At 40.1% G+C, this 14,345-nt stretch overlaps 1 protein-coding gene across 1 annotated transcript in view; it reads right to left on the bottom strand.

The window, feature by feature from the left end:
• adam19a (ADAM metallopeptidase domain 19a) overlaps positions 1–14,345 on the bottom strand; it is a 210,938-nt gene that overhangs the window by 110,702 nt on the left and 85,891 nt on the right. Inside the window, exon 3 of the mRNA XM_038731082.1 lies at positions 4,168–4,244. Within this exon, the coding sequence (XP_038587010.1) occupies positions 4,168–4,244 (77 nt within the window). The remainder of the gene's footprint in view (positions 1–4,167; positions 4,245–14,345) is intronic.

Genomic DNA, 14,345 nt, shown 5'->3' with positions numbered 1-14,345 from the left:
GAAGAACAAAAGATGAAAGAACAAGCTTCATCATAACTAATAATGACTGTCGTGTTGTTTCAGTGTGATTAATGCTGTAGGTCAGGGGCGGGCACATCAGCTAACATGTCCGGTTAGCTCAGTCAGTAGTGCACAGGTCTTTTAATTGGAGGGTTCTGTGTTTTTTCTCTCTTCAACAAATTAACAATGAAGAGACTGTTTCACATGCTCACAATAAAGCGACTGAGCTGATTTTCATTTCCGCAGCATCTCCAGGTAGAGGAAATTCCTGAGCATCTCATTCAGGAGAATCACGTTTCCTGAGGCTTCTTTAAGAGATCTGTCAAGCAAGCCACAGACTCTTTTGAATGTCTTTCAGAACTTTTCAAAGTAAAAGCTCTTAATTCAACTTGAAATAAAGCATTGCTGCAAAAAAACATTCAGCAGTGTTAAATTTTGTAAGCACAAGAGGAAGTGATTATGTCATCACTGATATCTATTTCAGCACCAGGTGCTATCAAAGTATTTATTTATGGATTTAATTTGGCCCTTTTGCAGACCACTGCTGTAGGTGAAACCAATGTGAGTCGCACATTTTGAAACAAAAAGCACAGGGAGGCCTGGGAACAGGCACTGCACTAGAAGGAGATATTTCATTATAATTAGATATTTTACTCCTTACAAAAAGAAGATCTGTTCCAATTTTATGATGCTTTTATAATGTTAAAGAGATTTGTTTTTCTTCTATAATACATTTGTGTTTTTTTTTACTTTAAATGGATACATTTCACATGTTTTATACTTCCAGGAAATATAATCCAAATAAAAGTCCAACCCAGTTTGATAAATTATATAGTATGTGGTGCTCGTATCATGTACAACGACGACTTCACAGCCTCTCTTCAGGTGAGACTCTCATACTGCAACGCTTGTCTTTGTAAAATGAGAAAATGAGTGAAGTTGCTAACCCTGCCTGTCAGCTCACTCTGCTCCATTATTCTGCATTTACCATAAAGGCTCAAACACGTGTGCACTCCAAATTTAGCTGCGGCTCACATGACTGCATTTACCCAAAGCGACTTACAATTGCTGTATATCAGAGGTCACACGCCTCTGTTGTCACTGTGGTGTGCAAGGCTTGTCGACCTCTGCCGTCTGACTGATCAACCAATTGGCAAGAAGTTTATCCCTTGAGACAACCCCCCTCATTTGCATAATACAGCAGAAATGCATAGAGAAAGGGAAAAGAGGAAGACAGAAATAAATACTTTGGGGGATATAAATAGGGTAGAAAATGCAAAGGAAGAATAATACAGACAAAAATATTGAAACAAATGCATAAATAAATAAAATCTTTATCTCTTTGTAACAGGATGGTTATCATGGTAACAAGATCCATCCATCCATCATCAACTGCTTATCCTACAGGGGGGGTGATAACAAGATACGTTTATCAATTTAAAAAGATGTTGCTCTTTGTAATAACGTGCTTTTATTATTTTCTATTATAACAAGATATTTTTCATCCTTATTATTCAATCTCGTTTTACTCAGGTCTTTGTTGAATATATATATTTTTTCATCACAACCACATCTATTTTCTCCTCCTTCCATAAGTGTAAAAGTACTGATCTTGGCTTCTAAACACCCTGCTTGTTCCTGGCCATGTTCCAGTCCTGTCCCAGTGGAAGGGGCCCAATAGATAAAATAAACTTAGTTTCCAGTAACATTCCCAGTAAGTCCTCAATCAGCAGAGCGATTGCTCCCGCAGAATGTGTCCCTCTTACTCTGACCTACATTCGCCGGTCCAGACATATGTGCGATTTGCTGGGACTCAACTGCTGGTTTAAAATAAGCACAGACTCTGCCCACTCGCCATCCTGTATTACACACTGCGGCTCCCTGGCCCAGACTCCGTGTATTGTCAGTCAACTCTCTACGTTTACACATCCTCTCCATCTCATTCGTCACTGCCTGTCTGTTTCATGTATGTCATCATTGTCTCAGGTTCTGTCGGCCTGCCTAACTGTCTGTATCAGTTCCTCCTTTTGTCTCCTCTTACTCCAAGTCATCAGTGTGTGTTTCCCAGCAATTGGAATCCTATGCATCCACTATGTGTATGGTGCCTTTGACTGAAATCCTGAAATCCTCAATGTGCCACTCATTGAGGCCTCTCACACCTGCTCATCCCTTTTGAAGTCACATTCCTGCAGTGCAATGTGTCCCACAAAATGATTTAAGTACACTATATTTTTATTCCAGTTGGATCTTCAAGTAAAGATTTTTTTTTTTTAAATCGTTACCACACCAACATACTGTATAAATACCAACAGGCCAAAAGGCTCTATGACAGCAGGTCAGGTTAACCCTCCAGCTTGCCCAGGAGGGTCATATTCTGCTTTTTGGATTTTCCCCTTTCCTTTATTGCAATATATCTCTTTTTTGTGCATCTAAGCACATGTGCATGTAAAGACCAAAGTCCACCACAAAGGGAGTTACCATCTCCCACAGAAAACACAGCTCCTATATCACTATGTAACGCATCTCATAATGCTCGCCGAGCAACTAGTGTGGAGAAACATCCTGAGCTGTAGCACACACACTGACAAAATGTCCACCTGCTGCCTCTCCTCACCCCCACCCTCCCTACTGACTGTTAGATACCCTGCAGGCAGTCAGTGGACATAAAGTTGTTACTGTGATGTAGAGACAGAGCTCAGTTAAAATGTTAGGTATGAAAGACAAATGGAGTTACTAATTAATAACGCGCCACTCTTAAAAACTTGCTCCAGTCTAGGTTGCAAAACTGGTTCTGGGACATGTACAGCTGAATCGAAGCGTGTTTACTGCGTTAAGCGGCCCTTCTTGTCAGGACCCGCCCTACTCTGCTTCTGATTGGCTAGTAGTAGCAACTCCCAACAAAGGACCAACAGAGTGAGACGCTTAATTTTGTAGCTAAAATTGAGCGTTCAACAAACAGAAAAGAGGAGCTGCAGAAATGTGCAGAATGAAAAAAATATGGTGTTTTTTGAAAATCAAACCATGTAAACCCGTTCTGGTACAACCCCTAAATAAAAGTATGAACTTGGAAACGAGCATAATAAACCCTCTTTAAATAAAATGTATTTTAAAAATGGATAAAAAATTATTTTATCTGATATATATGTATTATTATATTTATAATATAATTATTATTATTATCATATTATTATATTATTAAAAGTCATTACAAAACATCTTTTGACTGTAGGCTTCCCTACTTACTGAACATATGCAATTCTACGATTAATTATTATAGCTAGGATTCTTAAATGAAATCCTCATGTCAGTAGTCTAATGAGGATCTGTTAGGTTAAGGATCCCTGCACAGAGGGGATGCGTTCAGACATGTTCTCTCCACCTCCGGGCTTTGTAAGCATGTTAAGTGGTCTGCCTTGGGAGTCTCGGCACGTCTCCAGCTAATGTGCTCGCACCAGACAGAGCTCCCCTTGATGTTATCACAGGATCATCATAACCTCTGCCGGCCTTGAACCCTGTTCCACATTCCCTCCATGGATCACAGTGCTCTTGATTAGCCTCTCTCCTCATTGTGCCCTGAGGTGCGTCACTTACACATTCCCTGCTCCCATTACAAAGGAGCAAATAAGTAGCTAAAGCTATGATTCAAGAGCATGTCCTATTTATCTCACTTGAGGTGAATATGAAAAAGGTCCAAATGCCATTGGTTGAAACTTTCACAGTCAGGGACTAGCAACCGTCCTTGACCGTCAAATAATGTGTGTAATGGAACATGAGTCCTTTTCAGCATCAGTGATTCATAGAGCTTTCTGTGCTGACCAACTGGGCTCACAAAATTGCCAGTCTATTCTTTGTAAAATAAGAGCTAAAATCTTGTAACTTTAGGATTATTGAGCTACCAACTGCTATTAGCACTAGCACGTCCATATCCTAAGGCTATCCATTCAACCTTTAAAAAGCTTTCGAGATTTGGAAACATTTAGTAACCCTGAGCTAAAGACACAGCTGAGAGCGCAGAGGCATGATGGGAGCTTTATATCATCATTTTCTATTATCACTTCACTCAACATTATCTGTCTCCCAATGAATTTGTCTTTCTCAGGTGGAAGACAGAGGAGGTTTTTAAAGGTGTTTGGGCAGTAAAGATGGTACGAGAGACAAAATACTCACTGATTACGTTCCATTTGTAGCACCAGTTGGAGATCATTTGATGAGAGCACTATTTCCCCTCTGACTGGGTACACTTCCTGTCGGGTTAAGAAGAGAGATCAGATCAGGTCATAGCAGTTAAAAAGCTCGCCAGGAACACTCAGCTTAAATTGCATTTAAAAGCATCAAAGTGCATTTAAAACACCATTTTGACCATTTTCAGCCAGTGTTCAGCCTGCAGGGAACAGTCAGCAAGTCAACAAGCTGCCCAAAGGCAATTAATTACCTGAGTGGAAAATAAATACATTTCATTCATCTATTCCCTAAGATGTATTTAAGAATAAATGTTTTTTCCAGTATTTATTTAATAGATATGGGAATACATGTTCAAACTACATTCTGATTAGAGCTGAAACTAATCATTTTTTTCTCTACTGTCTATGGGCAGGCAGGGAGACAGCTTCACACAACATGCTGGAAACTCAGGTAAACTCCCACTGCAACGTTACAGTAATAGTTTTATCAGCTGCAGGTTGAACTAATCCATGCTCGTTACATGATCATGTTACATTTACTGCATTTAGCTGATGTGCTACATCGTTAGCTTGCCTGCTACTTTCAGTAACCATCTTTACTATCTGTGAATCTGTCTCCGGAGGCTCAGCAGTATCAGCACAGCTACATGTTTTGGATGATAACGAAACGGTTAGTAAGCTGGACTGAATATTATAACGAGATTGTGTCACACTTTATAACAGTTAGACTGCAGTCAGTAACTTTACTGTAGTGTCAGTGGATGGCTCTTCCTCTGGGTTGTATAGCATGTGGGTCACGTTAATTACAGCGACTGAGAGGTGGAGAAGCTGTATACCTGAGTATTGGTAAAAGGCAATAAATCTAAACTGAACAGTTACAAAGCAAACAGCGCCAGGTCCGAGCTAACGTAGCCTAACGTTGGACTGCATGTTAGCTGCCGTGTTGTCGCTGTAGTACCAGAGAGACTCGGGAGCGCGCACAGGGCAGAATCCGACCCGGTGTCCCCACATTAAAAGCAGAATAGTGGCTGATGCAAGCAACGGTGAAAACAGGCGTGTGCTTCATTTCTGAGTGAGTTTTGAGCCCATTGACAATAAGACAATGCAAATTTGATTTATTAAAGTCAAAAACTTACAGATAGCCCCTTTAAGTATTTATATAAATAAACCTCAAACGAATTTCTCCACTACTGGCATCTCTGCAGAGAAAACTATTTGAGGCCCAACAGTTTCATGCTCCCTTTATAAATCCTCAGTTTAAAAATTGTTTTCTTTCTTTCTATTTTAGGACAATACAGTTTACAGATACAGAGAGGTGAAGTGGTGAAAACATATTGTCACCAAATACTTTTTTCCCTCCATAGGTGAGCCTCTTTAAAATTCTGTTCCTTGTTGCTGATTGAGTAACAGCAGTTCTGCAAAATAACAATGATCCACAGAAAGTTGTGGAATCCCACTAGCAAAAAAAAAAGTTGAAGAGGTTAACAAATGTGTTTCTTCTTGTGCATAGACGGAACCCCCGTGTTACAAAGAATAATTGGCAATGAAATTATACATTCCCAGGTCAAACTAGTCCTATGCAAATGAAGTGTTGTCAGCTGTGGTGTAGCAGTCTTCCTTAAAGCAAACCCTCTCTGTGCTGCATTCTACTTTTCTACAGACAGGGTTTGCTTTAAGGAAGACTGCTGCACCATAGCTGACAAGAGCCTGAAACACCATAAACTCTTTACAAGCACTGTGAAATCATTACACTTGTCGACTGAGAACATCCTTCGCCCCCAAAAAAATAAAAAAGAGGAATAGTGCAACTGTGTGTCTCTGTCAGAATGATCTGAAGTGACACTGCATGCCTGCTAGTCCTACAACAGCATCAAACAGACAGCTTCCTAAACCGTATAGAGCTGGGGTGGTATGTTTAATGCTATGTTTAATAACTATATGGGCATGTGGCCATCAGTGAACCGCCTGAACAGTACCTCCCACACCATGTGTTCTTTCGGTCACCAGCAACAGCTGTCTTGTCAGATTAAAATGTCAGAATCTCTCATATTTTCTTGCTCTCTACTTCTTAGAATTCTACATTAGGGGTGACAGACTGCAGACGTCATTCATCAACTTTACTTATTCAGTTTTGTGTGTAGACTTTCCATACGCTAGTTTGCACGTGTAGAATCAGTTTAATACATTTTTTGGCGTGACAGTGACAATGTGCGTACATTTAGTCTGCGTTGAGGGTGCAGGCCAAAATGACCCAAATCTGATTTCCTTTCTGAAATCAGACTCAGATCAGATTTTCTTTGTGAATAGCCTGTCACATGAAATCAGATTTTTGGATTTGAGCCACTTTCATAAGTGGTACATGTCAGATACAGGTCAGATTTATTTTAAAATAAGACTTCAGTCTGGACAGTCAGAGCCACCTAAAATCCACCTGGTTGCAGGCTATCTTCTGAGTCACTTGCATGCTACTTGTCTGGTTGGAAACAGTACAAAGAGAGAGAGGGAGTAGTATGGATTATATGCACTGTGGGACGTCGTATTATTCTCTATTCATTATTATTGATTTATTGATCAGGAGCACGGCTGCTTTAATTCAAACGGTTTCCCTTTATAAACCTAGACTGTGTGAGAAGTTTAGGAATGCGTAGAAGAACACAGAACATTAATTAACATTAGATCCTGACCCATGCATGTCAAGAGATTTAAACAACAATAAAGATAAATAAAGTTATGCTGCTGTGCCTCGTACGTAAATGCGCACAGTGGCTCTCTGAATGGGAAGATGCTTCACCCTAATTCACCCATCCGCAACCCACCCGCTATAAATCAGGAACTTCATCTTTATTACCCAGCCCAACGATCTGCAGATTATCTGTGGTGCCCGCGGATGTAACTGCAATCCAAGTGTCACCGGGGCCTGAAGACAAACATACATCCTGTACACCATGTTTGCTGCAGTAAAAATGACATATTGGAACATGTTCAGATGAGTTTTCTTTTTAAATAAGAAACTTCTGGGCTCTGAAATAAAAAGCTGAACAAGAAAATTACTTCTTTCAAGGTGCAATTAAATTATTTTAACAATAATTATTTACATTGAGTTCCTCCTAATTATACATGCAGATAACTATGGCAATGCTCAATTTATGTGCAACATTCTGATTTATTTTGTCCCAATATGGCAATTTTTAAGGATTTAAATCCATTGCAGCTATCATCATTATCAGAATTCATTATTATCAGAACGATTTTCTTTAATGTCTTGTTTAGCAAGGTGAGCAACTTTGGGATGAATAAAGTATTTCTGATTCTGATAATTACAGGATTGCATGACCGAGCACCTGCAGCTCCAGACGGACACTATTTTACATCTGGGAATGATAGTTTAGTGGTTTAGTGCCCAATGTCCATATGTGTCTAGGCCTGACACAGTTACAATGATCGCCTGAATGCAATTATTTGAGCTGACTGCAATCATTTGGCACAATCGTTAAGAATTCACAATTCATTTTAAGCCAAGTACATGAAACAAACTTAAATGCCATATTTCCTTTTGCTTTCCTGATTGTTTTTCACAGTTTGACTAGCGGCCTTTTAAGTATGTAATTTCATTGTGCGTTCTTCTGCAGTGGTTTAATGGCACCTGACTGAGGATTGAGTGCTCCTAGCAATTTAGATATGCTCAACTTATTCAAATAAGAAAAATATTTTCATAATGGTATGGAAACACACGTTCATTGGCATTTTCTTTCAGCATTTTTTATTTATAATTAGGTTCAAATTCAAAAGGAAATGTCTAATTTTAGTAATGTTGCAACAATTAGAATTTGGATTTGGTGCGTTTCCAACAGCACAAGGTTCCACTGTCAGGAAGAAAACATGGGATAAAAGAGCTTGGCTGTCTAGACCTTACAGCTTTTGGGAAAGTTCTTTTGTTTCAGCTCATTTGAGACCATATTTCTTGTTTTCCTTTGCAAGATCATGACAGAGAGGGGTCTCTTTATTTATGACGTATCTCCACTACAGGTGCAGCAGTGCGTTTGACAGCTCTGTGGAAAGGAATATTGGAGATAATTTACAGACAGTCTTTTTCTGCTTAATTTCAATATGTTTAAACCCAAGTTCAGAATTGTTGTGCAGTGTAATGGGACCAAACAACTGATCTGTCATGTAATATTTGCTACATCATTATTTATTTGACAAACGTGTTTCTATTGACTTTTTGTCACAAAGTCTTTATGGACAAAAGGGGGAAAAAAACTTGAGCAAGTGTAAAACCTTTTTAAGCATCATTGTGGAAGTACTGTCTAATTTTGTTGCTTCCATCCAGCTTTTCTAATTACATATTTTGCATAAAGTTACGGTGGCTATGTGTTTCCTAGTTGCATTCCTTCTGAACATAAAATCCAGCTTCCTTCTACATTAAACATCTTGAACCATCTTTTCATGACATTTGGCAGGCCTACAAAACAGTTGTAGAACATGCACATGCACAAACTATTTAAAGAGATCACACAAGGCTCAGGTTTACATGGTTTAATTTCCAACACCATATTTTTCTCATATTGCACATATTGCTGCAGCTCCTCTTTTCACCTTGTGTGTTGAACACACCATAGAGAATGAAGAATCTCACTTGTATTCAATCTTTGTTGGTAGTTGCACATAGTAAGGCCATTGATCATAGAGTCTCTTTATGTAAAACAGCCTATGTGCACAAACCAGCACTGAATTCCAAGGAATTATGTTTATATTGGTAAATTCTGCACAACATTCAGTATCAATATATAACGCAGTGTGCCCCTTACATAGAGAAAAGAAAGGTTGTTGAATTCAGCGAGGTGGATGGACATGTTGCTTTACTGATTTTCATGCAGGAGAAATGGAGTTTGCGTTCTCTTGAAATAATTTACTACACCACGATCTAACCATCGAGTGGGATTAACTGACAAATGCCAGGTCTTATCTGTATTCTCTCTTCTTTCTATCTCCCATGTCTGAGCATGGCTCCAAACAAAACAACCCATTGTGAATTCAAGGCCATTCTTTCCCTCATCATTAAACTTGTCATTCCAACATCAAGTCACACATGCTCAGCAGATGCACTTCCACTTCTCTTGCATAATTTTCAGCTACTTAGTTGTGAAACTTCCCTAGCTCCAGTTGAAAAATCTTGCTTGGTCACAGAGGGGTCACAGTGTGTGGTGAGAGGGAAGTGTGAAAAGGGGGACAAGGTGAGAAGGGAGAGTACTGGTGACAGCCGCTGTTAAGAGCGTCAGGATTTACATAAAGGAAGGAGAAGTTACAGAAGTGTGAAGTGTCAAGAAGGCAATTTTGCTTCAAACAAAGTGCCTGTCAGATAATCTAACAGTTTAAGAAACCGCTTGCTGCTGGTGGAATTGGGGAAGACTGTGTCTCCTGTGTTTTCCGGAACAGACAATCCGATCACTATTCAAAAACAATGTGTGCTGAGGTGAGAAAGCAGGTCAATTAAGCCGGTTTATGCAAAACCATGAATGTTTTTAAGGAAAGACTGTCTGAAAATGTGTGCTGTTATATAAATGATTATTGCATTTTCACCCCGAGTTTGATTGTGGTATGTCACTTTTGCCCTAAGACGCCATACAAACTAATTATCTAATTTAAGAAGGAACACCTTAGACAAGGGGAGGTCCTAAGGGCTTTGAGCACTTGTTGGATCATTCGAAAACCCCTTTCTAGAGGCACATCATTTTTCCTCTCGGAAACAGGGAAAAAGGCCTATTGTCTTAGCCTCCTCCTGTCACAGTGAGCCAAGCGCAGACACAGGAAACAAAGGATTGGACCCTATCGCAGGTTACCAGGCAGAGCAGGTTCAGTTTTAAGGTGTTTATTAATTATTAAAAAAAGAACCAAAAAGCTTATGTAGATTGGAGGCGGGCACGGGGTCAAAAACAGGTGAGCAGAAGTGGGCAATAGTCCAAAAAAAAAACAAAAGAAGGTCCAACAACCACAGGTAAATTTTTCACACACACGGAAACATTGAGAAAAGGGCTGGGGACGCTTGACCAGTGGGCAAATGAAACTAAACAATGGAAAAACACAGACTTAAATACACAAGAGTTTGTGATTATCAAGGCACAAGTGGAATCGATCAGGGAGGAGCAAACAATCACATGAGCAGGAAGTGAAGTGATCAGAAACAAGTGGAGTGGTTAGTAACAGAAAACACAGGAAAACCTGATCCTCAGAGAACGAGTAACTGTAAACACAAGAAGTTAAATTCACCAAACACAAGGGGAACAAATGAATAAATGACAGAAGGAAAAACACACATACACAGAATGCAAAAAACACAGAGACAGGAAGTGAAGTGATCATAGACACATGAGAAAGGATTAACCAGAATAAAACAGGAAATAATGACCCAGAAACCCAAAAGCATGACACCTCCCGGCTTTATCCCACTGCCTCCCCAAATACATCATATTCCGTGTCCCAAGACGCATGACAGCAGGCTTTTTGACAAAAACCTTAAATGTTATTAGGTAGTTAGGAATAGGTATTAACTATCATACATTAGTGTTAACTGTCATATAACCTTGTTGGTCTGAAGAATCATGAGGCCTTAAGACAGAGGTCCCTGTTATGGAACGTAATTTTGGACGGTTCATATGCAGAAAGGGTTAAAGGAGACCTTTTATATTGCATCTCCAGTTCTATATTGTAGTTCTGTGACTCCTGCATGGCAGATTTTCATGATTCAAAGTTCAAAAAGTCTCCCCACTCCTCAAAGTCCACTGTCTTCTGACTGGCCAAGACCTGTAGCAGGTTACCAGGCTGTTGTGGTCGCTGAGCGGTACAGACAGACTGAGGCCCTGTCCACACGAACACGGGTATTTTCATAACCGTGACTGTTTTTACGCGGTTCAGCCGTCACTGAAACCGAACATTTTTGAAAACCCCTGCCAGGGTGAGGATTTTCAGAAATGCCGGTTGCAGTGTTGTCATGTGGACAGTAAAGATGGGGTTTTGCCTTGCGACGTCAGAGTGTGCGCCACTGCCTGCTTTGTTTACAATTTTATTAGGCTGTGATAGTGTGTGTTTGCGTTTTCATGTGGACGGAGAATTTTTTTTAAACCAAGGAGGAAAAACTCCGGTTATAAAAATATCCGTGTCCGTGTGGACTAGGCCTGAGAGTTGCTGTGCGGAGCAAGTGACCTTATGTAGAACTCCATCTAGCTCCGTATGTCGTAGAACGGAGCCGTTGGTAGAAAAAGCAGTTTAAAACAGAGTGTTCAGGATTTCTTTTACATACTTGTACCTCATTTTTTGAAGCTTTGACCATGTTCAACAGGAACATCCAACATTAATAAAATATGGAAAAGCATAATAGGTCTCCTTTTAGAATCATAGCTCTTCATTGGATTTCATTGTCTGCATTATTTTCAACTAGCTCAAATCATCAAATCACAAGTGACTTTGCTCTGTGGAAAAGCATTTCCATTTCCTTTTCCACTTCACCGCCTCTCTTCATATCTCTGAGCTAACATCTCAGAGTAAATTCTTAAAAATGCCTGGTCAGAGGCTCTGCTTACTCAGTTTGTTGTGGGGTATCTGCACATTTACTGATCAAACGGCTTCCTAATCCTCACATCCCTTCAACCATTTGTCAATCTTTCACAGCCGCCACTGGTGTTTGTGCTCTGAGTGATTTGGGCTGCTACTCCTGATTTCTTAAGGTTACGGTTATACAGAATTAATCTTCATGCTGCACCCCCACTGGCTTAAAGAGCAAATAAAAGCACAACGTAAGGTCTACACACATTTAAACTGTGTAGTGACATGTTTGATCATGTTTCAGTTAGCATACCATGCATCGTAAAGGGTAAGATAGAAGATGAAAAATGGACTGAGGCGGTTAGGAAGGATGGAGAGTTTGTGAAGTCACTGGTTAAGAAGTTAGAAAAGTCCTGTTCAAGACACTTGCTTGATGAAAAGAGGCAGGTGGAGAAACATTAAGAGACACCGAAAGAGAAACAGAAGGCGAGACAACAAAGAAACAGGAAAAGACAAATTGATGGTGAAAAACAACAGGAAAAGAGGACACCAAAGAGGAACGCTGTTGAATTCACCACTGATGCTTATCTGCCTGGGGCTGTGCATGGACATGGACAGGGATGAAGACAGACGATTCCATGCATCAGAAGGAGCTCCAAGCCTAGGCCCTATCCTCTGTGCTCCAGTGAAGCCGAGCTAACACGCACTGTGCCAGAGGAGGGCTTATTAGATGGATCAAAGCGTGTCTAATCTACATGCTAAGAATATGATGAGAGGGCCCTGACAGTCTTCCCTTTCCTCCTGAGAGGCAGTGATTATCATACAGGGTTACGAACAGTAAACATACAAAGATGTGATGATGTATGCTCTCTTTAGATCTTTGATGTGACTGTGAGTTGCCACAGTGACAATAACTATGCTCTATTAAGGCTTATTTCATGCATTACAAGATGCCAGGCAACCTCATTTAGTGACAGTTAATGTGTTTTCTTTTAATGACACAACAATGCACTTAAAGCTGCAATTTTACACAATGGCTGTCGCAAAAAAGGCACCATAAGACCATGGATAATTCTGGTTTATTACAGCTTGGGTCGCTCATTAGAAACTGTACGGCAAGTACATTAGGTCAAACTTAATGTGCTAATTTTAACCTTGCGTTTGTTTTCTTTTGCAAGTGAGTTTAGCTAACATGGGGGGTTCTTTATTGTCTGACTCCCACCAATTTTATTTTGTTAAGTACAATGTTACCATTACAGACAGTAATGATGGGCGAAACGAAATCATTAAGACCCAAGTTTTATGAAAACCACTATTCAATATTGAGGACCTGAACACCCAAAATTATTTGTTTGTTTGTAAAACAAGATTCTGGATCTCATTCTTAAAGAATTCTCTCCCTAGCATTGTTCCACATCTCTGAATTGCTTCCCATATCTACGAGTCGCTCAGCAGTTCAAATAGGTGTGGTGCTGTGCTCACAGACAGCTCCCCAGTTATAGAAATTCAACCAATCAGAGCTTTGTAGGTGGAATTAAGAATGAGGATGCCAGTGGCCTACATAGCTAGCAGGCCAGTGGCCTACATATTCCTAGTCCGAATATCAGCATAATGCTTCACTTTTTCAGCTTTATCCCCACATCTTTATTGGCACAAGTAATGATTGTGCAAAGACTATCAGGAAACTTATCAGTTCACCAACCTTTTGGTGTTTTGGATTGATTGAAGTTTGACTACACATGTAGATATTAAAAAGATATTAAACTTTCCCCTCTGCCTTTTGGGTTCCAAGAGATCCGCGTTAGGCTTCTTTGAATACCAATAACATTCGATTGGTATAACAAACAACACAAAAGCAGGAGTGTTTCTTTAAGTTTCATCATTTTGCATAGGAGATATCCTCACCACTGACTGCACCTGAAATCTGAACTGCATTTGGTTAATTATTTAATATATTGTTTATCAACTCAACAAAAGACACTAAGCTCTAACCCTAACACAAAGTAAGGTCACTTTTATTACACTAAATTTGGAAATTATCAAACAACAAAATATTGTTCAGTAAATAAAAGGAAATAAAGGTTCCAGGATGGAGCTTTCCAGTTGCAGTGATGACTGACCGACTGTGAATCAATCATTTCCTCCTTCCTTTTTTGACTGTTTTTCTTATCTGAGAAACTAGGCCATGAAATTGTTGAAGGAGCAACCGTCGTCTCCGGTGCAATTTCTCCCGATCAGTCAAGCAGCGTGGAGAAGGGCCAGGAAAGGTGTGAGTGGATGGAGCTTTACAGGAGGAGGCAATCATGTCTGAGACCCGAGAGGGCTCGGAGAGCGAGGGCGGAAGAGAACCGCGTGATGCTGAGCACAGTGGAAGAGGTCTGAGAGCTGAGGCAGGGCTGCTGAGGATGAAGTCAATTTGTTGCAGGAGAAAAGGTGCACTGAATAACCATTCCTCTGGTACTGTGTGTGTACGTGTGAATGTGTGAGACTCGCTAAATGAAATGAAGAGCCTCTATAATTAATCTATGTCAGATGTGCGTCAAAGCTGCGGAAACTGCAACATTCTTGTTCCAAGAGGCAGAGGAGCAGAGCATGAAGATGTGTGTGTGTGTGTTAGTGTGTAAT

Source organism: Micropterus salmoides, unplaced genomic scaffold (genome assembly GCF_014851395.1).
Source record: "Micropterus salmoides isolate LMB-PRFRI ecotype aquatic unplaced genomic scaffold, ASM1485139v1 Ms_hic_scaffold_2, whole genome shotgun sequence".
Classification (NCBI taxonomy): domain Eukaryota; kingdom Metazoa; phylum Chordata; class Actinopteri; order Centrarchiformes; family Centrarchidae; genus Micropterus; species Micropterus salmoides.
Note: the sequence above shows the minus strand (reverse complement) of the source record. Positions and strands in the feature narration are given on the sequence as shown.